Genomic DNA, 27,071 nt, shown 5'->3' with positions numbered 1-27,071 from the left:
ACTTAAAGTTGCAACTGTTTGATTAATGTTTATTATAACAAATAGGTTTATCTTACGTTAGACAGTAAAAGTTTAAATTAAAATTATATATATTCTTCAACGGTACTTTGTCGCGTTCGCGTTAACATCGCTATAAATGTATCGATGGAGAGACAATGTCATTGTCATATGACACACACAGGTTCCAATAATCACCGTTGCATGCTTCTCTTCTAGTTGTTCAACTAAGTGAGGCGGTTGCGAGCCAAATTGGCGAGGCACATGAGTGGAATCATTATGGGTTTTCCACCACCACTGGCCGAGTCGCTAATAAATCATGTATCTCAGAACCTTTGCATTTGATTCATTTGTGTGCGAATATAGCAGCGACTGCATATAGTAGTCAATCGGTAGAAATTCCGACCAAAACTGAAAAAAATGCGCCCATCGTATTGAAAGTGTCACTAAGTACCTCTCAATTTGACACATTCATATTGCGATTTGATGTATTTTGAAATGAAGTTTCATTCCATAAGGTCTTGATAAAATTGAAACAACGTCTCTAACAATTCTCTTCTGTGTGACGAGTGTAGTATCTCTCTTTATTTCTAAAATAGTTCCAATATAATGCAATTGGTTCTTTGAAAAACAGTTCCTGTGAGACAGCAATATGGGATAGTTGATTTTGTTCATTTGTTGTGCATTATATTTTCTATGTTGTCATATCGATAATGTCGAACAATAACGCAACCATCTCCGTCAAACATCGCATTTGACCGACCTTTATACCAACCGGTTTAATTACACCGCGGTTTTTCTGTACTTCGTGTTGACCAGTTTTCCCACAAGAATTCACCTGTGTGCATGTCACAGTGCAAACAGGTTGATTGCATAGATAGCGTGCAATGCCATTTAGTTAGTTATCATACGCCTCCCGAACTGGCTTCAGTCTCGTATCGCCCGTTCGTTAGTCCGATAGCAGTCTGTCTCGCGTAGCTAAACCCCGCGCAATGAGCTCCTGGAGTCGCCCTACGGAAATCGAATGGCCTCGCGTTTGGTTGCGCTTCCAGGCGCGCGATTTGAACAGTGACCGCCTGGTCGAGTACCGAGTGCAGGACCTGCCGGAGGATCGCGTCCGGGATGCAATCGAGCACATGAAGACGCACTTCCTGCACGATGAACCGATGTGCGGAAGCGTGGGACTGTACAAGGATCCGGACGCGCTGGAGGAGTTCGACCAGATGTGGCAAGATATCGCGCGGAAGCGTGTTGCCATCGTGTGTTTCCGGGAAGGGTCGGACGAAATTGTCGGGCTCAACATGCTGACGGTGGTGTCGAAGGGCGATTCCAAGGAGTTGAAGGTCAGTTTTGTGATCAAATTTTCATTTGCAGCGGTGTACATATCGACAACAATATCTAATTTATCGTAAAAGCGTGCTGTATATTTTGGGCGGATTATCATGATTTATCACATTGTTCAAATATGTTAATTGGAACAATTAAGTGAGGCATCATCTACCACGTATTCATCTACGGAGAGGAACCTTGAACGAAGTGCTATATCGCTAAATGTGCTTACATTTAACGAAAAGACGAATATCTATAGATTAGTAGCTTAAAAAGTTTTGCATTATGAAGAGACTTTTGTGACGAATAACTTCTAGACCAAAAGGGTTTATCGATGGTTTGTTATTGCAACAGCTGAACTAAGAGCACCTATCGTATTTTTTTTCACACCAATGACTATCTACGCTTTAATATTGATTGGTTTACGAATAAATTGTTACAAGAAGAACTGTACTAAACTCCAGACAATGCATGATTTTTAGCTGGTATTAAAGATAGTAGCAATAATTATCTTCAAGTCAGCGTGCCTGTCATGCCTTTGCGAATTTCAAGTTTGAACTAAGCCTTTCTTGTTATTCGCTTCAAGTAGCAAATTATTCTTCTGGTCAAAATTTTATTTATTTAACTCATCCAGATCAATAAGTTAAACAGTTGATTTGTTTATAGTTGTTCTATTAGATCTGTTGACAACTAAAGAAATTAGTCCGTTGACTAAAATAGAATTTTTTCAAGAACTTTCTTTTTCGAGGAATTTTTATTTTAAAAGTTATATTTTTTTCACAAATTTGGTTGAGAAAAGTTTTTGATGCAGTATGAGCATCAGTTGAAAAAAATAAATTTCTTATCAGGGATGCTGCCACCTCACAGCTTATTCATTACACAGCCATATTCACAGTAATAACACTGCAGGGTTTCTGTGATAAATTGTCATGCATGCATTCGTATATGTGGCTAGTTATCCAACGTTTTAAAACTGCACAGTCAAAATTTCTAAGAATTTCACGTTATGGAATTATCTGAACCCATAATTTTGTGTTCCATAACTTAGAATTTTTCTTGATCTTTTCTTGTACGCAACGTTGAATACAAGCATGGAGCAATGACAACCTGTATTTTAAAAATGTGATGGAAAAATGAGTGGAATCGAATGGAGCTTTTTGTTGTAACATTTTTATACTGTGTACTACGCCTGGTTCAAGCGCACGGGAGAAAACTGTTTCATCAGCTGTTCGAAAGGCAAGCGCGGAGGTACGGCACGTATCGATGTACAATTTGTCGTGTACAATATGAGTCGTGGCAGTGTGGCACAGATCTCGGTGAAGTTTACAGAGTAGATCATGCGTATAGCTAAAGCCGTGGACTTCCAAACGTGCGTAGCCTGGACTATGCACTTGGCGGGGAGTCAGCAGGTGAACGAGAGCTGTGAGTTTCTGGTGGTTAATACTGCTGTTCTTTATCTACAGCCGGTAGAACTGGAATATTCCAGTCCAGTTGAAGTTTCCCCATCCATAATGTACCACTTTCGCTTTAACTACCAATGTGATGAGTTCCGGTGGATCAAACGAAAATATTTACCATACTTCATAAGCGAGGAATACTCCTTCCGCTTCGGTCTCCTGAAGAAAAGAAAGTCAGTAGCTGGTTCTCAGCGTAAGCTAAACGTGGTAACGGGCGCTTCGTGATTCAAGTCGAGCAAGTCTCCCGGTGCTCCAGCCAGTGTTGAGAAATGAGTGAGCAGTGTTTGAAACCTACTCACTCACTCACGAGTTTGAGTATTCAGTTTCAAACTCACTGCGAGTATACTCACGCGTGAGTTTGGGTTTCAATACTCAAACTCACGAGTGAGTATGACCAATTACATTACTCACTCGTGAGTTATTTTTACTCATACGACATAATATTTTAAATGAATGTAAGCTAGTTGCGTTAGTTATAACGAATTGTCTCGAAGGTTTATAGAATATTAAAACACTAAAGGTTGTTGTTTTGATGAATCAGCAATGTAGAGCATTCCTAATAAATTAATAATGAGAAAATTATTTATGCTTATGTCTTGTTGTTTTGTTGTTTTGTTTTGAAAACAAAATAGGCTGTAGTAAAAAGGTGTGAGGCTGTTTAATGTATAAGTGTTACCAGCGTTCTCATGCTCAAAATATTAGAACAACATACTGTTTGTCAAAAGCTTTGAAACTAGCCGTAGTGCTAGTCATAATTGTAATTAAAATATCTATTAAATTAGCACATCCCAATCATTGACAGACGACATTTACTTCTTAAATTTTACAGGTTCTAAGATATCTATCCTGAAAGGTAATAAATAATGTCCTTGTCCGTTGTCTAATGCTAGATGTTAAGTGTTCAGTCTGTGCGACCTCTTCTGGTCGAAGACGGTGATTCTGTCTTTTTTTTCTTTTTTTAAATTCAACTGACTTCACAATGGTGTTTACCAGCCAACAAGGCAGGAATAATCAGCAGCTCACAGATTGCGAGAGCTCTACATCTTCTTCTATATAATAAAAATGAAATGGTCTGTGTTCGTATCCGCATAACTTGAAAACGACTGGATGGATTTTCTTCATTCCTTCAGCGAAAAAGTTCATTAGCATTTCCGACGTGTTTATATGATATTTCCTCATGCAAAAATTACGAGTAAGGTTGAGCAATACGTAAAAAACTAAAATAAAGATTTGTATGGAAACTCTGCATGGGCAGTTCGAAACGCGCATTTTCGCCTACTATGCAGGACAACGTCTGCCGGGTCGACTAGTTTACTGATATTTGTTGAATCGCAAATTGAACCATCCAACATCGCAATGGTTTTGAGCAACTGTCTATAAAAGCTTTGCAAAAGTCAGCAAGTTTTTGAATCCCACAGATTTTCAACTATCTAGCCTTGTATTGTCTCATACACTGGCAACGTCAAATGGTTGAATTCTAAACCAAAGTTGCCTACATATTGGTTTTTACCACCCAAACAATTTTATGGAAAAATTCTCTAAAACTGATATGCTTGAGATATCTACCTCATTAAGTCGTTTTAAGTTTTAACCAATTCAATATTAAGTCAATTTATTCAAATGCATATGCTGGATAGTATGTTTGTCCACTTGATTGCAACTTTACAGATACGTATTAGGGTGGTTCAAAAAATCGATTTTGCTCCACAGTGCTCATCTGATTCTTTACCATGTTCTGAGTGTCCTCTGAAAATTTGAGCTCATTTGGATTAAAACTGATTTAGCACAAGCCGTTTCAAGTTTGCATGCAAATTAGTATGGGGAAATTTATTTTTTCATTATACTGTTAATGACGTTTCCCCATAAGGCGCAGGTTCAAAGAAAACCAACATAGCTAAAAGGGATACTCAACAGCTTTCACCCAACGAAAACCGCATGTTGATTAATCGTCCCAATAATTAGTAATCGAATTTAAGACATGTTGCGAATCTTTAGTCATGATCGTTAAACTTCTCTGAGGGCATCACTGAAACGTGGAGTGCAACATAGTAGCCTGAATTTGTGTGTGCTATCTTTCGTGCCACGAGCAGCATTGTTGCCTGTTGATGAGTTATGCAATTAGCTCCAGAAAACCACGGTATAGATTAAATTCGATTACTAATTATTGGAACGATTAATTGAGATACAGTTTTCACTGAGTGAAAGCTGTTGAGTATTCCTTTTAGCTATGTAGGTTTTCTTTTAACATGCACTTGATGGGGAAGCGTCATTAAGAGTATAATGAAAAAATAAATTTCCCCATACTAATTTGCATGCAAACTTGAAACGACTTGTGCTAAATCAGTTTTAATCCAAATGAGCTCAAATTTTCAGAGGACACTCAGAACATGGTAAAGAATCAGATGAGCACTGTGGAGCAAAATCGATTTTTTGAACCACCCTAATACGTATGTATATGTATCTAAAAAGTTGCAATCAAGGAGTCAAATTAAATGGAATAAAACTCGATCGACTTGTCATAGACGAGTTTGGTATTGTTCCATATGACTCCATCACGTTGTAGTCTTGAAACGTATTTCGACCTCAACCATAGGGTCGTCCTCAGTATCTAGTACTTGACTCGACCTAGTCGAGCTAAGTACGAGACACTGAAGACGGCCTGGCTGTTGGGGTTAAAATACGAATCAAGATTGCAACGTGGTGGAGTTAAATGATACAGTACTAAACTCGTCTTTTCACAGGAGAAAACATTCCACTAAAAAAGCTTAATTATTTTCTTACTCGATTCGAATCAAGCACGATGCACATCGATTTTATTATTATTGTGGCAATATACCTTCCATTATGTTTGTTTAAATACTCGAAATTTGTGAACTTAGGCAATCAATTCAAATAATTCCTACATTTAATCAATTTAGTCAGGCAAAGCATTTGGATCATTGTTTACTTATAGACTGCAAATACTCACCCGTAAACTATTTGGAGTTTTCATTCGTTTTTCGGACCCTGACTGAATGCAGCTGACGATACGACAACAGCTTCACCGGCCAGCGATTCAAGCAAATAGCCGTTGTAGGCCGCAAAGCCGTACTCGTAGCAAGGGCAAGGAGTTGGATGACGAAATAACGGCGAATGTACGTTGAAACCGAAGATCGTCCGGCAGGAAGATAATCGCAATTGTACCAACTGAACAATATTTAGAAATGGTTTAGTCTAGCATTGAAATAAAAAACAGTAAGCAAAACAAGCTTACCCCTTGACCATTTGTCATCTCGAATACCAAAGACCACCATCATTCCGCACGAGCGGCCGACGCAATCGAGAACTCCAAAGCAGATCACTTGCCTATTCGCGAAGTCGAAGCAAATTCTGCTCTTCCCTCCTATGGGAAATCCCATTGCTATATGTCAGAGTTTGAGTGGAACATGGCCGCCATCTCCTCCTCTCTGTTGCTCTACTGTAAAAACCCATAAAGAACTGTCATTGTTTGTGTGAAGAATTTTGCTTCGACTTCGCGAATAGGGAAAACCTGGAAAACCACCTTTTTCACAGTTTCTCACTGGACCGACGGTGGTGGCACGTAAAAAACGATACAAACACCAATGACAGCTCTTGCGCACTCTTAAAAATATCCATGCATTTTTGAGTTGTTTTTACCTAACTCAAACTTTTGTAGCAAGAAAGCTACACGTTAATGAAAATCCACACATGTTTATTAACAAAAATCTAAAGTAATTTACATTACATCCCCCACTAGGATATTGCCGCCTCGGAGCTTAGTGTTCGTTATGCAACGTACACACCAGTCAAGCAGTTTGACGAACATTGACTCCGCCCCCAAGAAAACGCCTCGGTTGCTGCTTTGTTCGAACGTGTGTGAAGTTGTTCGAACAACCATTTGACAGTTGGCGGCTCGGTTGGAAAAAATTAAAACGGTTTGATTTTGGTTTGAGTTGTCGGGGGTGGAGTCAAGGTTCGTCGAATATGTTTGAGCATTTGTAGTGAAGTTGCACAAACCCCCATATATTTTTTGATGGTTGGTGCTCAAGTTGGCGCCTCGGTCGTTCGTGTGTGATATTGTTGGTCGAATCAAATGATTGTTCGTGTCGCTGTTTGAATAAACGAGTGGTGGAGTCAATGTTGGTCAAACTGCTTGACCGTGTGTACGTTCCATTAAGCACTTCCACAGTTAGAGCATCATTACCGGGCGCGAGTATTTTCATTACCCACTGCGCTGTAATTTTAGTTTATTTACTCTTTTCCGTGCCAGTCACTGTTTTCGACTATCAATTTGGTTGCTGTATTCCGCACCGGCACGGCAAATGCTGGGTAAAGCGTACCATTGGTACTTCGCGTACCTGAAGGAATAAAATAGACCCCATCTCGCGGTCCTTAGCCTCTTACCCAGCAACTCCTATCCCTACCTCCCCGCGGTGCTGGCCGGGATACGAGCAACCTTAGGGAAGATCGGGTAACCAACTCCGGTGGGAACTATGGTCGTATGCTGACAGGGAAGGGGGGGTTTGCTCCTCTCCGGAGGTGCAAATCTTATTGAGCGTCTGTTCTCCATGTCAGGAGCGGCTCACAACAGCGTCTGTTCCCCATCTTAGGGCGGCTGATCATCGTCCGAGTGCCAGCGAGGGACTCTAGTGAAACTGTGCACCATGGTCCACCGGAAATAAGGTGGAATGGTCTTTCGGAAATTTAGGTGGTTTAATATCAGGTACTGCAAGCCAGCTTTTAAAAATCATAAGCAACGAACAATCAACAAGAGAGTACGGACCGGAACCATCGGCGAAGACCACTGCGACGAAAAGGGACTAGCGATTGGAAACTCGGTTCGTGGAACTGCAAATCTCTCAACTTCATCGGGAGCACACGCATACTCGCCGATGTGCTCAAGGACCGTGGATTCGGCATCGTAGCGCTGCAGGAGGTTTGTTGGAAGGGATCAATGGTGCGAACGTTTAGAGGTAATCATACCATCTACCAGAGCTGCGGCAGCACACACGAGCTGGGAACAGCTTTCATAGTGATGGGCGACATGCAAAGGCGCGTGATCGGGTGGTGGCCGATCAACGAGAGAATGTGCAGGTTGAGGATCAAAGGCCGGTTCTTCAACTTCAGCATAATCAACGTCCATAGCCCACACTCCGGAAGCACTGATGATGATAAGGACGCATTCTACGCGCAGCTGGAACGTGAGTACGACAGCTGCCCAAGCCACGACGTCAAAATCATCATAGGAGATTTGAACGCTCAGGTTGGCCAAGAGGAGGAGTTTAGACCGACTATTGGAAAGTTCAGCGCTCACCGGCTGACGAATGAAAACGGCCTACGACTAATTGATTTCGCCGCCTCCAAGAATATGGCCATTCGCAGCACCTACTTCCAACACAGCCTCCCGTATCGGTACACCTGGAGATCGCCACTGCAGACAGAATCACAAATCGACCACGTTCTGATTGATGGACGGCACTTCTCCGACATTATCGACGTCAGGACATATCGTGGCGCTAACATCGACTCTGACCACTATCTGGTGATGGTTAAACTGCGCCCAAAACTATCCGTCATCAACAATGTTCGGTACCGACGACCGCCGCGGTACGACCTAGAGCGACTGAAGCAACCTGATGTCACCACTGCATACGCGCAGCATCTCGAGGCAGCGTTGCCGGAAGAGGGTGAGCTCGATGGGGCCCCTCTTGAGGACTGCTGGAATACAGTCAAAGCAGCCATTAACGACGCAGCGGAGAACAACGTCGGGTATATGGGTCGAAGTCGACGGAACGATTGGTTCGACGAAGAGTGCAGACAGATTCTGGAGGAGAAGGACGCAGCGCGGGCGGTCGCGCTGCAGCAAGGTACCCGGCAGAACGTGGAACGTTATAGACGGAAGCGGAGACAGCAGACCCGCCTTTACAGGAGAAGAAACGCCGCCTGGAAGAAGCGGAGTGCGAGGAGATGGAACAGCTGTGCCGTTCTCAAGATACACGCAAGTTCTATCAGAAGCTCAACGCATCCCGCAAAGGCTTCGTGCCGCGAGCCGAAATGTGCCGGGATAAGGATGGGAGCATCTTGACGGACGAACGTGTGGTGATCGAAAGGTGGAAGCAGCATTACGAGGAACATCTGAATGGCGCTGAGAGTACAGGCAATGAAAGTCAAGGCAGCGGAGGAGATGACTACGTCAGTTCAGCGGACGATGGAAGCCAACCAGCCCCCACCTTGAGGGAAGTTAAGGATGCCATTCAACAGCTAAAGACCAATAAAGCAGCTGGTAAGGATGGTATCGGAGCTGAGCTCATCAAGATGGGCCCGGAAAAGCTGGCCACTTGCCTGCACAAACTGATAGTCAGAATCTGGGAAAACGAACAGCTACCGGAGGAGTGGAAGGAAGGGGTTATATGCCCCATCTACAAGAAAGGTGACAAACTGGAGTGTGAGAACTTTCGAGCGATCACCATCCTTAATGCCGCCTACAAAGTGATATCCCAGATCATCTTCCGTCGTCTGTCACCATTAGTGAACGAGTTCGTGGGAAGTTATCAAGCCGGCTTCGTTGACGGCCGCTCGACAACGGACCAGATCTTTACTGTACGGCAAATCCTTCAAAAATGCCGTGAATACCAGGTCCCAACGCACCATCTGTTCGTTGATTTCAAGGCGGCATACGACAGTATAGACCGCGTAGAGCTATGGAAAATTATGGACGAGAACAGCTTCCCTGGAAAGCTTACCAGACTGATCAAAGCAACGGTGGATGGTGTGCAAAACTGTGGGAAGATCTCGGGCGAACACTCCAGTTCGTTCGAATCGCGCCGGGGACTAAGACAAGGTGATGGACTTTCGTGCCTGTTGTTCAACATTGCGCTAGAAGGTGTCATGCGGAGAGCCGGCTGTAACAGCCGGGGAACGATTTTCAACAGATCCAGTCAATTTATTTGCTTCGCGGATGACATGGACATTGTCGGCCGAACATTTGCAAAGGTGGCAGAACTGTACACCCGCCTGAAACGTGAAGCAACAAAAGTTGGACTGGTAGTGAATGCGTCAAAGACAAAGTACATGCTTGTGGGTGGAACCGAGCGCGACAGGGTCCGCCTGGGAAGCAGTGTTACGATAGACGGGGATACCTTCGAGGTGGTCGAGGAATTCGTCTACCTCGGATCCTTGCTAACGGCTGACAACAACGTTAGTCGTGAAATACGAAGGCGCATCATCTGTGGAAGTCGGGCCTACTACGGGCTCCAGAAGAAACTGCGGTCGAAAAGATTCGCCACCGCACCAAATGTGTCATGTACAAGACGTTAATAAGACCGGTAGTCCTCTACGGACATGAAACATGGACAATGCTCGAGGAGGACTTGCAAGCACTCGGAGTATTCGAGAGACGGGTGCTTAGGACCATCTTTGGCGGTGCGCAAGAAGACGGTGTGTGGCGGCGAAGAATGAACCATAAGCTCGCTCAGCTCTACGGCGAACCCAGTATCCAGAAGGTAGCTAAAGCCGGAAGGGTACGATGGGCAGGGTATGTTGCAAGAATGCCGGACAGCAACCCTGCAAAGATGGTGTTCGCTTCCGATCCGGCAGGTACGAGACGACGTGGAGCGCAGCGAGCGAGATGGGCAGACCAGGTGCAGAACGACTTGGCGAGCGTGGGGCGTATTCGAGGATGGAGAGATGCGGCCTCGAACCGTGTATTGTGGCGTCAAATTGTTGATTCAGTGTTATCTGTATAGATGTAGACTAAATAAATGAAATGAAATGAATTCCGCACCGGTGGCGTTTGACAGTTCATTAAATAGCAGCGCTCTTACCGCGCTACCAAATTGGCCCTGACGAAAGCGAGAAAACAAAATGGGGGTCGGCTGATGCTATTTTATTTCACCCAGCAAGGGATACAGGACGTCAATTTTAAAATGCTTATTGAAGTGTTAGAACACATTTTAACCGAAAATTGTTCATTTTTGTAGAATAGAAATTTAATTTACTTTTATATAGGTAACACGAAAGTTGAATTATTTTGATAAAAAAAAACATGTGTAGATAAGGAGCCTAACATGTAGTTTTTCAAAATTCTAACCCTATATATTTAAAAGTTTTCAACATATCACTGTTAATAACATTTTAAAAGCATTTTGAAATAAACTTCCTATACTTCACCATGTTGAAAAACAGTGATTTCACGCACACGTCCGTCACCACTAGATGGCAACAGCGTGGCTGCGTCAAAGCGAATTTGGTCACCTGTCAGTTGCGCTATAGGTTTAACAGCGCTTTTAGTAAAGTGTCAAGTAATGATACTTCGCTGCCAAACGGCTTATACTCACCACTGGTAATCTTGCTCTTATAAACTGGTAGGTTTCTAAGCCATTTTTACCATTTTTGCATTCTTATATCATGAGGCACTGTTATGCCCAGAGAAATCGAGAAAATTTACATATCGAAAATTTTCTAAACCGGACCGGGAATCGACCTCAGCCACCTCCAGCATGGTCTTGGTTTGTAGCCGCGCATCTACGACATAAATTAAGCTGTCGATTGGCAAATATCTCGGAAAATATCAATATGTAATAAAAAATTATGTCATTATTAATGGAACAAAAGATATTTTAGTTACAAGATAAGGATTGTCACTTCGGTTCTCTTTGTTCTGCTGTCCGAAACATGTTGGGTACCGAACTGTCAAATCGAATGTATTTTTCTTTCATTGACATTTAGCACCCTATCCTCGAGAACAAAAGATGTACCGGACAGCGACGACATCGACAATCTTTATCTTGCATGGTATATGAATGATAATGATAAACATCGTTTAATTAACTTGCATTTCGCATGCATTTTTTTTTTCATTAGCTACACGCTACTTAGGAAGATCCATTAATTCCGTAACGCAAAATTGAGCTTTTTCAACCCCCCTTCCCCCTACGTCACACTTTTTTTATGAAACATCTGAAAATTTTGTATAGATCGTCACACTTCGCTCAACCCCCCCTCCCCCCCTCTAAGCGTTACGTAATTTGTGGACGCTCTTTTACCATACTCCCCAAGAGTACTTTTACTCACTCACGTCTGAGTTTCACAGTCTATACTCACAAGTGAGTTACTCACTGCGTGAGTAATACTCGCAGTGAGTTTGGTGTCCTACTCACTGCGTGAGTATGAGTTTTTAGTGAGTAGCTCACGGCCTGAGTATTACTCACAAAATGAGTAAAGAGTGAGTATTTTTTTACTCGCGAGTAAGAGTTTCGCAACACTGGCTCCAGCTGTTTGGCATCCAATACATACAGTCTGATCATTGGCTAATCATAAAAGTGGGGTGCAGTTGTATGGGAAAATGTAAACTTTAATCAATGAAGCGTAAATAATGTTTTGACGTAAACTACGTCTAAGGGGAAGACTCAGATACAGGGTGTAAAACCGGAATTTCCAGCGTCTTTATCTTTCGATGGATTTTCGACATTTGCTTATCAATCGATTCAGAAACTCTCCAGCAATTTGCCAATTCTATTGATACTATTGATTATCAACGTTAAACTATTGAAAATGTTGTTTCTTTCCAAACCGGGTAAAAAATTCAATTCCGTTCATAATTCCCCAACACGGACATCAGATTGCAGTAAGGTACGGGCCTTTTGATCCACTGCTTCGTTTTCCCTGTGTATAAAAAGCCCCGTGTTTCGCGTGCGCGCGTCATTTTCATTCTGGATGTCACGGCGAGCGGACCAGGGGTGACATTGCGCATCTCGAATCGAATCACTCGATTCGTAAGTTTTTGGATTCGTTTCGAAAAAATTGCGGCATTATGTATTTCGTTCGACTTCATTCAGTTGCAGTACAAGATTTCGAATGGTGCTGTACTAGTTCAATCGAGTATGTTCTGTCAAACTAAATGTAAACAGAGAGAATAAGAGATAGCTGTCTCCGTGTTTAGTATGCCGCCCGCTCGAGAGACAACCTTCAGCGCATGGCGAATGTGAGTAAACAGAGAGAATAAGAGTAATTTCATCTGCGTGTTGGAAAGGCATCCTTCAGGGCATGAATTGGCACACTGACAAAAATCCAATCATATCCATTATGTGTGGCACAAATAAATTTTGACTATAGCATTTCCCACATAATGGCTATGTGAATTCGCATAACATATATGTGGAAACACACATAACCGTTATTACTTTAGATTGTTGCCAATAAAAAGGGATTTTTATTAGTGCAGTTAATTTATAAAAAAGCAAATTGTGCTCAATAAAAATATTATTCATTGAGCAGTTGCAACCGATTAAAACACTATGCCGATACGACATGTTTTGTAAATTGATATGTTACGACACAATTTATAAGTTTTATGTTTATTCGAGTTTATGCCACAGATCCAATTTTGAGCTAAATAATGTAAAGCTAAAGAAGGATTCGATAATAAATTACTTTGATGTTTCCATGCGTTTTAGTTAAATGCACTTGGGTCATCTTATGCGCGTTTTTTTGTTTAACTCATCTATTTTTACGTAGATTTTGGAATATACACGTTTTACGCAGATTCTCCTCATAGATTTTCCACGCGATTTGTTGAAATTGTCAAGAAATACGTGAAAACTTCAAAAACCAATTTTAGTTGAAGTCATAATTAGAGATTGCATATTGCCTGGAAACTATAAAAGTAGGTATACTAATGACATTCTTTTCCTCAAGAGACAATAACAAAACATTTATTCTCTTCCTGTAGAGAAATAATAACCACACTGATATTCTTCCCTCCCCCTTCATACGGGAGCTTGGCAGAAGGAAGGTCGTGTGATATGTGCCATCACGAATATTGCCCTCCGCTCGCTTTCAAATCGACTTCTATAAAAACATTCTTCATGCCTGCCGTATCCTAACGGAACTATCAATTCTATACTTTCGCCTCTAATTCTATCATGAACATGTACGCCTAAGTTTGGAAGATGATATTAGCATTTCCATATCATTAACAAATATAATTAAAAACTTTCAGCAAGAGATAACTCTCGAACAACATTCGAAAGCTATAAAGGTGACGAGTGTTTTTCGTTCGACTTGAGTCGTTTTTCAGTGTGCTATCGAGTAGCCGTAATGCCAAAACATCTCGTTATTCTTGTACCTCCTCGAGCAAACTCGAACGATGAGTCGTTTTCGAGATCGAATCGAAACCCGTAATGCCAAACATGTTCGACTCGATAGAATTACGTTCGAATCGAGATGCACAATGCCACCCCAGGGCGTCCAGAAGCGGTCCCAGTGACAACGGCTGTCTCAGCGGATGAAATTTTTTGTCGGTGGTGGTGGCGGTCGTGGAAGCAGTAGCACATCATTTTCATCCGTGTCCCATCTTCGGCGGATCTGGCAATCGACGGCGTTCGTTAAGCCGAATCATCGGATGGCGGTCGCGCAGCCCAGTGGCTGCTGATAAGGCACATAAGTGGCAATTAATCGGTTCTTTTCAGGACCATCATTATATTTGGGAGGAAGGTTAAGTTGAAATAATTTTCCTAAAGTGCAACCGTTAGGAACTGGAAAATTCTTCGGTGAAATTTTCTAGCGTAATTCGGAGTTTAGTGATTGAGAATGTTATGATTTTAGTGATTGAGAATGTTGATATTAGACGAACTTTCTTCATAGAACAAAGCATAATTGTTTGGCATCGGTAGCGGAATCATAGCATTAGTGCCGGTTCGAGCATAGGCTGTCATCGGAAGATTGCTACAGCAATTTATTCACTAATGTGGCGTTTGCAACGATTTGGATGTTGTCGGCACAACATGAAATTTTTCCGCGAGACTCTAATTTTTTTTTCCTGTTGATGATTGAAAAAGAAATCGGTTCCGAGATGAACTTTATTCAAAGCGCAACGCTAACGTCGGTAGTTGAATTCCAAGTAAGTATCGGAAGGAGACCATGCAAACAATTGATTCGCATTAAGACTGAAGAAAATTGTATGGCGTCAGTATTGATGTTTGCTACAGATTTTTTGACGTAAACTTCGTCTAAGGGGAAGACTCAGATACAGGGTTTAAAACGGAGATATCTAAATTCGAGACTGTCACAAAAATTAGGATAGATTTTAAACGCTAATAGCGTCTTTATCTTTCGATGGATTTTCGACATTTGCTTATCAATCGATTCGGAAACCCTTCAGCAATTTGCCAATTCTATTGATACTATTGATTATCATTAAAGCTTAATTTTTTTTCTTACAACAAATATGATTTTGAAAAAGTATCACCGGCGCGTGCTTACTCGAAATCTACATGCTGATACATTTACAGTTACATCAAACAACTGAAAACCGAAATACGCCACTCCAAAATTACGAGGTGACAATGTTAGAAAAAGACAAAAGATAGGAAAAATAACACGGTGTGTAGTGCCTCCCCGAGTCACCTTAAGGGAAGATCCTTTAATTACGGAACGCAAAAATAAGGCATTTTCAACCCTCCCTCCCCTATGTCACACTTTTGTATGAAGCATCTAAAAATTATGTATGGGTCGTCACACTTCGCCCAACCCTCCTCCCCCCTCTAAGCGTTACGTAATTTGTGGACGCTCCCAAGAGCCACTTTCATTGATGGTAGCCGATCGTTAGTACTTCATATCCAATATCATATCATATCATAGCATATCAAAGAATATTGTGGCCAAATTTTATAAAATTTGGTCAACAAAAACCCACCTGACAATAATAGAACAAAACCTGCCAAAGCCGTCATTCCCCCTATTTCAGACAAGAAAATTTAATCTGAGCGCTGCTAATGTTGATGACGACGACCGCGCGACCCACACCATCGCCGGGAATAAAATTTCCGGTAGGAGCTCCGCCGATGCCGAAGGTGGTACCACGGTCTGCTCTCCGCGACATCTCGAAAGAAATGGCTCGCGCGCGTTTCGTTCAATCTCATATTTATTTCATTCTTTAACATTTCTATTCATTTTACATTTTAATTGATTGCCTACGCTTACATCTTTTGTTCTATTTGCTGTTGATTTGTTATTGTTTCTACATTTTACTGTTTTACATTTTCAATGATATTATCACTGGTAGACTGTTATAATCCTTAACCTAATCTTAACTAACTAATACTACAGTGGAAACAATCCACGTATTGTTTCATACTCTGAAAGTCGCGATTTTTCTATAAATTTTTGTTTCGTGTGAATAAGTTGTTCTTCTATTGTTTTTACTTCTGCTATTTCATGAATAGTTGTTATTCTGGTAAACCTTGATAGGTTATAGATAAGTCTCAAAAATTTGTTCTGAATTATTTGAAGTTTTCTTTTGTGTGTTTTAGCACAGCAGTCCCATATGGGAGAACCGTACATAATTACTGGTAATACAATCTGGTTATAAACTGCTGCCTTGTTTATAATAGAAAGTTTGGAATTTCTGTTAATCAAGGGATACAATTTTTTCAGTAAAATTTGACATTTTGTTCTAATTTTATCTATGTGTGTGCGAAAGATGAGTTTTTCGTCGAAAGTAAGTCCTAAGTATACTACTTCCTTTTCCCATTTAACTGGATTGCCGTTTATTGTTATTTGGCAATTATTGGGCGGATTTAATCTTGGTGTGTTTTTATAAGGGAATAATATTGCCTGCGTTTTTTGAATAGTTAATTTTGATTTTCCATGTCTGCATGTATGCCGTGTATGAATTTAGATAAGTTTGTAATTTTTTGATAGTGCTTTTGGTGTTACGGCCTTTGGCCATTATTGAAGTGTCGTCTGCATACAAAGACATATGACAATCATCTGGAGGTTGTGGAACATCAGAGGTATAGATATTGTACAAAACAGGACCTAGTAAGCTCCCTTGCGGAACTCCTGCTGGGATTGAGAGAGTCTGTGAGGGGACATTATTTATTACAACCCTAAAGCTCCTATCGGCAAGGTAATTTTGTATAATTTTAGTCAGGTATATTGGAAAGTTGTACCTATACAGTTTATAGAGAAGGCCTTCGTGCCCCACATTGTCGAAGGCCTTCTCTATGTCGAGTAGAACCATGACCGTGGATTTGGCTACCGTCTTATTTTTTTGGATAAATTGAGCAACACGTTGTAGTTGATGTGAGGTGGAGTGGTTTTTTCTAAAGCCAAATTGTTGATCTGGGATTATTCTATTATTACTAATGTGTTCTAGTAACCGATTTAGTATAAGTTTTTCAAATAATTTACTAATTGACGACAAGAGGCTGATCGGTCTGTAACTGGAAGGCGATGTGGGATCTTTCCCCGGTTTTTGTATAGGAATAACCTTGGCGCATTTCCATATGGACGGGAAGTACTGAACGTATTGATTGATTTTCATTGGCTTTTATCGGTGAGATCGAACTACCTAAGCTCAAAGTGGAAGGGAGCATGTTTGTAAAGCACGATGAAGCACAGAATTGAAAGTTATCGCAAGCGAGCGACAAGTATGAAATTGAATAGAAGTTGAAACGTAAGCAGAGGGCCATTGAAGAACAACACGAAATTGAAACTTTAAACTTTAAAAAAACGATAACTTTCAATTCTGTGCTTCATCGTGCTTTACAAACATGCTCCCTTCCACTTTGAGCTTAGGTAGTTCGATCTCACCGATAAAAGCCAATGAAAATCAATCAATAAGTTTCTCGCGGTGATGAAACCTCATAAACAAGGAATCTAATTGGCAAAACAATGACAAATACGGTTCGTATTAGATCGCTTGGGCCAAGTAGGAACGTGTGAATTGTTGCGTGAAAAATTCCAATAAGTAGCGCCAATTTGCAGGAATATCTGAAAAATGCCACTGATCGCTAGAACTGTCTTCGAACGCCGAACAACATATCAGCAGGTTGAAATCGCTGTTATTTTGCCTGTCTTGGTAAGATAGTTCATACACTATCAGCCAAGCCGTTCCTGGGTGGACGTTAGGTAAAATAACAGCGATTTCAATTTCGTGTTGTTCTTCAATGGCCCTCTGCTTACGTTTCAACTTCTATTCAATTTCATACTTGTCGCTCGCTTGCGATAACTTTCAATTCTGTGCTTCATCGTGCTTTACAAACATGCTCCCTTCCACTTTGAGCTTAGGTAGTTCGATCTCACCGATAAAAGCCAATGAAAATCAATCAATAAGTTTCTCGCGGTGATGAAACCTCATAAACAAGTACTGAACGTCCATACATTTATTTAGAATGCAGGTCAGGTGGGTCAAGGTACGGGTGCTGAGGTTTTTCAATACAAGGTTAAATATGGTATCGAACCCTGGGGCCTTCATATTTTTGGTATTTTTGAGAACTAACCTGACTTCGTCTAGAGTTATCTTCTTATTATTTGGGACATAGCACTGTGTATTTCTTAGTGTGATCATTGTTTCCTGCACTACTGTTTCCATGGGGCTGATTATGTTACTTCCTAATTTATGTGATGTTAAAAACTGTTGTGCAATGGCATCAGTGGAGGGATTTGTTGAGGTTTGGATTTTAAGATTTTTGTAAGTTTCCAGAAAGGATTGGAACCAGAGTCTAACTTATATAAATCTTGTCGGAACTCGGTTTTTAAGCCCAGTTATCCTATCACGGATCAAATCTGTCAGCTTTGCTGCGAGAATTTTGTCGTTGAGATTACCTGCCCGTTGGAATCTCCTTTTGTCTGTGTTTCGTTTGGAAATAAGGATCTTCGTTACTGCGTCAATTTCGATGGAGTTACTTACATTCGCAGGAACTTGGCGGATGCATCTTCCTTCGGCAGTTGAGATGGCGGCTTGTAGATTCGCTAGTTCTCGATCGATGTCTTCGGTGGTTTCCAGGCGAGGCTGACATATAGGGATGAAACGATACCACTAAGGTATCGATACTTTTACTTTCAAGTAGTATCGAATAAAAGTATCGATACCACTAAAGTATCGAATTAAAAGTATCGATACCTACTTGTATCATATGAGTACTCATCAATTCGAAGTAAATTTATTTTGTCATTTATATTTTACTCACAAGTAGTTATTCATAATTTATGTTGGATGAAACACTGAATAGTGGAAGGTTTAAGCACTTTCCATTACTATTTGTCCATCGATTTTACAATTAACTTATCTCGATAGTGTGTAAAAAGCGAACACATTTTAGATTATTATTATTCATTTCTTTATTTGGTAGGCACTCTGTGTTTCTTAACCGCTACTGTGCCGTGATCTACTGTGGTATTCTGCTATACAGAATCCACATAGAATCTATTTTTAGATATTTATTATTGTTATCATTGCCGGGTCCATTGTGTCCATTTGTCCATATCGTGAATCCAATTGCTCGATGCATTGTTCGGTTGCCGTTTATCCGGTTACGTTGGAGGAATGCCTCCGAGAAGAACAATTTGTCAGTCGTCATTGGGCAGCCGTGTCGGTAAGACGCGTACCCCAAAACGCCACCGTTTTGGGCTGCACCTCCGGCGACTGACAAGGGCTTGGTGAAGGGGCTGGGAATCGAACCCATGATCGTCCGCTTATGAGGCGAACGTGTAGCCAACTACGCTACGGAACCCCCTAACACATTTTAGATGTAAGCGATATAAATCATTATATTTATAGTTGCCCTATTTTTTAATTCATAATTAGAAAACAGCTGCAAATATTAGTGCAGATCCAATATTACCCAAGATATTTGCGTAATTTATTATCGACTTTGAGGAAATTCGGGAAGGATTGGTCACAAAAAAGTGTTAAGCAGCAAAAAATACTTGTCATAAGACGTCTTTAGTGTCTCGTACTTGACTCGACGGTACAATAAAGTAGTGGAATTAAATGGAATAGTACAAACTCGTCTTATGACAAGTAAATACATTCCACTAAAAGCTTAAAATAATGTTCTTAGCATAAAATAAATACTTGAACGTATTTATTCGATTTAAGGTCACTCCTGACGGAATCCAAGATTTAAAGTGCTTGCATTTTCGGGGGCACACCACTTGATACGGAAGCAACGCACAACTGTCATTTTTATTATTTCACGCATGCTGCGACGCAGCAAAGCAAAATCAACAAAAATGACAGTTGTGCGCCGCCTCTGAATCGAGTGGTGTGCCCCCGAAAACGCGAGCACTTTTAATCTTGGATTCTGTCAGGAGTGACCTTAAATACTAGCATTCAAAAGATTCTTACGAAAAAATATGAGTGTTTCTATTCAAGTTTATAATATTTAATAGATTTTGAATTGAGTACTCAATTGATTCAACTACTTCAATTCGATACTTACTTGGTATCGGTATAAAAGTATCGATTCCAAAAGTACTTGGTATCGAATCAAAAGTATCGAGTATTTACCCGTATTTACTTGTATCGATTCATCCCTACCTGACAATAGAACAAAACCTGCCAAAGCCGTCATTCCCCTACTTCATACAAGAAAATTTAAACTGAGCGCTGCTAATGTTAATGACGACGACCGCGCGACCCACACAATCGCCGGGAATAAAATTTCCGGTAGGTGCTCCGCCGATGCCAAAGGTGGTACCACGGTCTGCTCTTCGCGACATCTCAAACGCAATGGCTCGCGCGAAAGAGCTGCTTTCTTGTAATCAATAAAGTTGAACCTGTAGCCACGCCCCTTTGGGGGGTTTGTGACGGTTACACAATATTTTCATTCATACCGTACAACAAAGAGGCGGGACTAATGAGCCATCTTTATTGATTATAAGAAAACTGCTCTCCCGCGCGCGCGAGGCATTTCATTTGAAATGTCGTGGAGAGCGGTTCCATCATCGGCAGAGTTGCCGAGCGAATTCCAGCTCGTGTCGTGGATCATGTGGTTGTCGTCGACATATTTGGAATTAATCGGTTCTTCTCAGGGCCACCATTCTACACAAAGGAAGATTGAGGCGAGGCGAATTTTATTCAAAGTGAAAATTAACCGCTTGGCGACGCCATAAAGTTGCCTGCCGTCCGTAGCAGAATCACGAGCGCACATCGGAGGGAGATGGCTTCAGTGGCAGTGAAATTCTTTCAAGATTCTTATTCGGTTTTGTTATTTCAGCAGCATCGTAGGTGCTGCAAATATGTATTCGTATGGATGGCGTCAGTTGTTGCCAAGTGAAATTTTCTCTCAAGATTATGATTTTTCAGAATCACCATTTTACACAAAATAATTAATTTGCCAGCATTTTGACGTAAACTACGTCTAAGGGGAAGCCTCGGATACAGGGTACCAAATGAAAATTTCCAAATTGGGAGCCGGCACGAAATCATGTAAAATTTCAAAAGTTAATAGCGACTATATCTTTCGATACATTTTAGAGATTTTATTACCAATAGTTTCGAAAACTTTCCACCAATTCGTTAATGTTTTAAAACTTTTGATTATCAACGTTAAACTATTGAAAATTTTAGTTCTTTCACGTCTGGTAAAAGATTCAGAACTAACCAACTCCGTTCATGCATCCCCAACACGGACATCAGATTGCTGTAACGCACGCACCTTTTGGCTCACCGCTTCATTTTTCCTGTGCATAGTCGTGTCCTGTCGTCGACGTGTCTTGTCTACCCGTCGACGGGTAGTTGTTGCAGAAAATTATTCACAAAGATGACGTATGTAGCAAATAAGCGGAAAATCATTAAGTGGCTGTCGTCGGTGACAGCAGAATTGTGTAAATGCAATTTTCTCCTCATTTTAACTCGCTGTCGACAAACCTGTTCTACTAAAAAATTAAACAAATTCTATTGAACGCTGCCGATGCTGATGACAACCGCACGATGATTGCAAGCAAAACCGCAAACGCGCGCGTGAGAGCAGCTTTTTGAATTGAATTGAGACGATGGCTGCGCCGGTAGCGGTCCCACTAACATCTGTATGGTCGTCGGTGGTGATTGAGAAAAATGTTTGTTCTGAAAACAGTTTAAAATAATTTTTGGTTGAAATTCGCTATTGTGTCATGTATTTAACCTAATATTCATATGATATTACAAATCTCATTACACTAAGAGGTTTTACGTAGTTTACGTCGAGCGGTCGTGTCTTGTACACAACCCTTCTGATTTTTTTTTCTGTACTTCCGAAAGCAATTCTTCTATGGTTCAAAACGGAATACTTTAGGGCTTTCGATAGCGAATTCTTTCGGGCCTCCGAACCGAAATCTCTAGGAATTCTAGATAAACCGAGTCGAGTCAAAATCAAAGTCGAGTCAAGTACGAGACACTGAAGACTGCCTCACAGTTGCGATCGAAAGGAAAGATAACAAAACGTTGTGGAATTAAATGGAAAGTACTAAACTCGTCTTAGACAGTTCAAGACATTACCCTAAAAGAGCTGCAACAAATTTTCTCATTCCAGATAAAGTTCTTTTGGACCTCCTAACAGAATATTGTAGGGTATCCGAACGAAATTATTTTGCACATCCGAGCGTTAAAGACATCTTTTGGTCATTCGAAAAGAATACTTTTCGACTTCCAAGTGGAGCCTTCTGGGCTTCTGAACGAAATATCTTTCTGATTCTGTCCAGGATATACCAAACAGAATACCTTTGGGATTTCTTTCGAAAGCCTAAAAACAGATTCCGTTTGAAATCCAATAAAAAGATTTGCCAAAATATTCGGTTCGGAAGCCCGAACGGATTGACCGATGTGCCAGATTATATTCAAAGAGTTTGTGAATTTGACGGAGAAAGACGGAAAAATTGCGAAAATACAATATTAGGGCGGATAAACACCATACACACAAATACAGACATTTTGCTAAATTGATACAGACTTATGAAAATTGTATCTGGCATCCCTGGCTATTTGTACTTCGGATAATTTTGGAAAATGATCACCGAAGTTGTCATTTTGTTGCAAGGCACAATACAATTTTCTATCATGAAAAAGCACACAGTTATTATGTAATGGTTATTCTGTACCAAAATTGTATAGTCTAGTACAGTGGTCCCCAGCATGCTTACTATCAAGGGCCGCATAGCAATTTCGAACTGTTGAAGCGAGCCACAGTACATTTGCATGATTTGTTTTTCATTTCATGAAGATTTTTACTGCTTAATAAATTATTTTGAATATCTATTTCACATTTCAATAAAATTTGTTGAGATGAATCTTCTTTAAATAACATACTTGTGAAAACATTTTATTCTACGGGTTTTATCACCGCAGTTAATACTAAAGACGATAATAGTAGTTTGTGCAACTAGTTGCAAAAAGATGATTTTTTCAGCACGAGTTGTACGTTTATCCAACTAGGCTTGCCGAGTTGGATAAATACTACGAGTGCTGAAAAAATCGAGTTTTGCAACGAGTTGCACACGCTATTTTTTGCAATGACGAAAAATGGGCTTAAATATGATAAATCTGTACCAAAATGGTACAATTTTATTCACTTAGCATGACCAATCTTGTCAAACAATCAAGTTGCTGCAGAAAACATATAGATTCCATGTAATCGTGCCTCATTGTGTGCTCGACAGACCATAAGGCGGTAGATAAACCAGACTTTGGAGAATTTGATGTCATGTCCATCAAATTGATTCATTTATTACGTGACACATAGAATACACTATTTGAACACTCACCCAAGCCGATTTAGCTAAATGTGGTCATGTAACTATTGTTCTAATACTGGTTTTCCATTATAGCACCCAAATGAGTGCTTTAATGGATTTTATGCAACCCATTTGAGTTGCATAATGTCCATTAAAGCACCCATGTCATTGGTGAGGAAAAGTAGGCCGTTTTATCACTCAAACGTCAACTGTAAAGCAGATATTATGATTAGGAATTGCAAAAAAATCTTTTCGCAACAACATGTTTTTAGTATAGTTTGCAGAACATATATTAATCTTCTTTCCCAAATGATCCGATTCTAAGATTTTTTTTGAATTTTTGTTGAAGGATTATTGTTCACTACACATAACAGTAACGATTCCTTCACCTCATTCCATCCGTTCAAGGACTTTAAATATGCGAAATGTATGCGCGTAAATGCATGAAATAAATAAACTGATAGTTTTATTTCCTATTTAAGCAGTCAAAATATTGAAATCTCCCAATTCTGTGTCATTGAACGAATAGATAAAAATTGAGATTTCGAGCCACCATTGATCATAGTTTGTCGTATCAAATAACGACAAACATGTTTCAGGAGATCGAAGTGTGCCGCGCTCGCGAGTTGACACGTTTATTTTTCTTCTATCTTTCTTCCGTCACTTTTTTTTCAGATTTCGATATCACTAGTCAACAGTGTTTTACTCCCTTCAACAATTCTCAGTGTACTTGAAAGATTTTTCTTCGCTGAATTCAGTCATGTATTCAGATTTTTTGTAACACGTCCAGTTTTTGAGAAAAACGGGTTTAAATTCACAAAACTACGTATTCTTATGGGAATTTGGTTTCTCTGTTCTGTAAAGCTGGTTTTCGGTTTATAACTTTGAGAAAGAGGTTTGAATTATGTAGAAGAAATTGTACAAGATCTAAGAAAGTTGTTGAATCTTATTTGACACGTTCATTAATTGTAAAAAACGGAATTAATTTCACAAAAGTACGTTTTTTCATAGAAATTGGGTTCTCTCCTCTGCAAAGCTGAATTTCGGCTCCTCACTTTCAGAATAAAGTTTGAATTTTATAGAATGGGCCTTGTAGAATACATGTGGGTTGTTGGATTTCATTTGGCACGTTCATTTATTGTGAAAAACGGAATTTCATTCACAAAAGTACGTATTTTCAAAGGAATTTGCTTTCTCTCCTATGCAAAGCTGAATTTCGGCTCCTCACTTTTCGAATGAAGTTTGAATTTTGTAGAATGGGCCTTGTAGAATGCATGTGGGTTGTTGGATTTCATTTGGCACGTTCAATTGTTGTGAAAAACGGAATTGAATTCACAAAAGTACGTCTTTTCATAGAAATTGGGTTCTCTCCACTGCAAAGCTGAATTTCGGCTCCTCACTTTTAGAATATAGTTTGAATTTTGTAGAACGGGCCTTGTGGAATGCATATGGGTTGTTGGATTTCATTTGGCACGTTCGTTTGTTGTGAAAAACGGAATTACACTGGTTAGCGATCGGCTGGTCATCGACAATTTTGTTCTGCTTAGTGCGGTCGGTAATTAAAATAATTAGTGCTCGTTCGATTATGTTTTGAATTCATCAAACTACACGCTATACACGGCATACCGTTTACCAAGACGAACCCTGTCACATTACCTAACCCATATATCCAACATCCCAGTGATGTCTCGTGGAAGTGCAGATGACTCGTCGGCTTCTATCAAAGCGAGTATCATGACATCACATTTTCCTACCCATTCCTTAATTGACCTGCATTCGGACTCGGCCGGCGCTGGTATTGCTTATTTTTGGGTCACCAGTTCTTACACATTGAAGATGATGTTAGTCCCAAACTTCAGCTGTTGGTTCTCTGTGTAATTACAGCTGACCTGGCAATAACGGAGTAGCAACCGTGGGCGGTCAATAATGCTCAATGCTCATGCTCAAATAACGACAAACATGTTTCAAAGCCAAGTAAACTTACCCGCAGTTTTGAATAGAAATCGAATAAATCTGATTTCCGCACTATGTGCCTTGTTTCCAGATTTCCGATCAATTGATTTTTTCAGAAACCTTTTATTCGTCAACTAATCGGAGCTTGGGAAATTCTTGACTTTGTTAAATATTTTAGGTACCATCGATCGAGGGTTCTTTTGATAGATCGAAGGCTATTTTGGACATTTTGAAACAAAAATTATAAAGTAAATTACTCACAAATTGCCATTATCACAGTGTTGATTGGTTGAATGGTTGTTTGGATTGTTGGATGGCAACTTTCTGTTTCAAATTTGGTATTTTTTCCGTTTAGTTTTTTTTAGAAAATCAAAAATCCAAAGTAGCTCCCGCAGTCAAAAAAAGCCATGCACGACCTTAGCGTAAAGTACGTTAATCTTCAGCTTGCTTTCTTAAGTTAAAAATAAAGGAAATTTAAATTTTGCCAAACCCTCACTTGTATTGAAAGTTTCCTTATTTCAGAGCAGTATATGACAACATTAGTTTGACCGTTTTTGACCATTGGAATTTCCACCATTGACCATTTGGCCTACGTAACATCTATGAACTGATGAATTTAATTAATCATGATGGTGCTTATACATCGTAATATTGTGAACTTGACAAATTCCCTGAGTATAACAAAAAACTGAGTATGATGAAAAGCGTTTCTTATGCATATAAACGGGCCACATGTAGTGCATATTCTGAAATCCTTCGCGGGCCGCAGGAAATGGCTTCGAGGGCCGCATGCGGCCCGCGGGTCGCTCTTTGGGGATCACTGGTCTAGTATAATCCTCATGATCATTCTTGCCCATAAATCATTATTCTGCAGAGAGCAATCAGATTTTATGTTATCGTGCCACAGTGCATAGTTCGACGAGCTATGAAGCAAAGATGAACTTGCTTTTGGAAAATTCTGATGTCATATTCATCAAACTAATTAATTTAATACGAAGCGCAGAGAACTCACTATTTAAGCACTTACCCAAGCTAATTCAGCAAAATGTAGACATGTAATTACTGTTCTGATGTTGGTTTTCCATTATAGCACCCAAATGAGTGCTATAATGAATAATGTCCTTCAACCCAACACAAAATCAAACAATTTTCAGGCCAATGGAGGATTATTTTTCGTAGTGAAGAATATATTTTACTCGCCACTCTAAAATTGAATAACCGAAGCGTATCTCAGATGTTATAATAATTTGGGGTTTTAAACTATTTGCGATTAGAAACATTCATAATTTTCCTAAAAATAACTTATTTTATGCTTTCGAATCTTTTGTCTTTTCCAGTTTAAAAGCGCCGGACTGCAAACGGTGTGCGACTCCTACGTCGGTCTGCTGAAGCAGGCCAACATTTTCGAGAAGTACGGCATCGAGCACTACCTGTCGGCGTGGGGCCTCTCCGTATCGCCAAAGTATCGAGGCCGTGGCGTCGGAACGGAACTCCTCCGGGCGCGGATTCCGATGTGCCGTGCCCTAGGCCTAACGGTGACCGTTACGCTGTTCTCCAATCCCGGATCGCAAATTCCCGCCTCCAAAGTTGGATTCTACGACGAGATCGTGGTGACTTATAAACAGCTGGAGGAGCAAGGTTACCTGTTCCCGGGAGTGCCGTACGAATTGAACAAACTCATGACGATGATTGTTGAATAAATTGTTGATTCAGTATTCTGGCTTAAGAGGCTATTTAGCTCTTTATGAAAAAATATGTTTGTTTTATTTTTCTGTCTGTTGCATTTTTTTTTGTTTCACCCCCTTTTTATTATTAATCGCTACTACAGATCAATGGGTA

The 27,071-nt window shown here is 40.4% G+C and overlaps 1 protein-coding gene across 1 annotated transcript; it reads left to right on the top strand.

The window, feature by feature from the left end:
• The first annotated feature begins 910 nt into the window (after nucleotides 1-910).
• Nucleotides 911-26,945, top strand: LOC134227240 (uncharacterized). Its single transcript, XM_062708629.1, has 2 exons — nucleotides 911-1,340; nucleotides 26,570-26,945. Exons 1-2 carry the CDS (start codon nucleotides 990-992, stop codon nucleotides 26,930-26,932), a joined length of 714 nt encoding a protein of 237 aa, XP_062564613.1. The 5' UTR covers nucleotides 911-989; the 3' UTR covers nucleotides 26,933-26,945.
• Nucleotides 26,946-27,071: the final 126 nt, after the last annotated feature.

This window comes from Armigeres subalbatus, chromosome 1, assembly GCF_024139115.2.
Source record: "Armigeres subalbatus isolate Guangzhou_Male chromosome 1, GZ_Asu_2, whole genome shotgun sequence".
Taxonomy (NCBI): domain Eukaryota; kingdom Metazoa; phylum Arthropoda; class Insecta; order Diptera; family Culicidae; genus Armigeres; species Armigeres subalbatus.
Note: the sequence above shows the minus strand (reverse complement) of the source record. Positions and strands in the feature narration are given on the sequence as shown.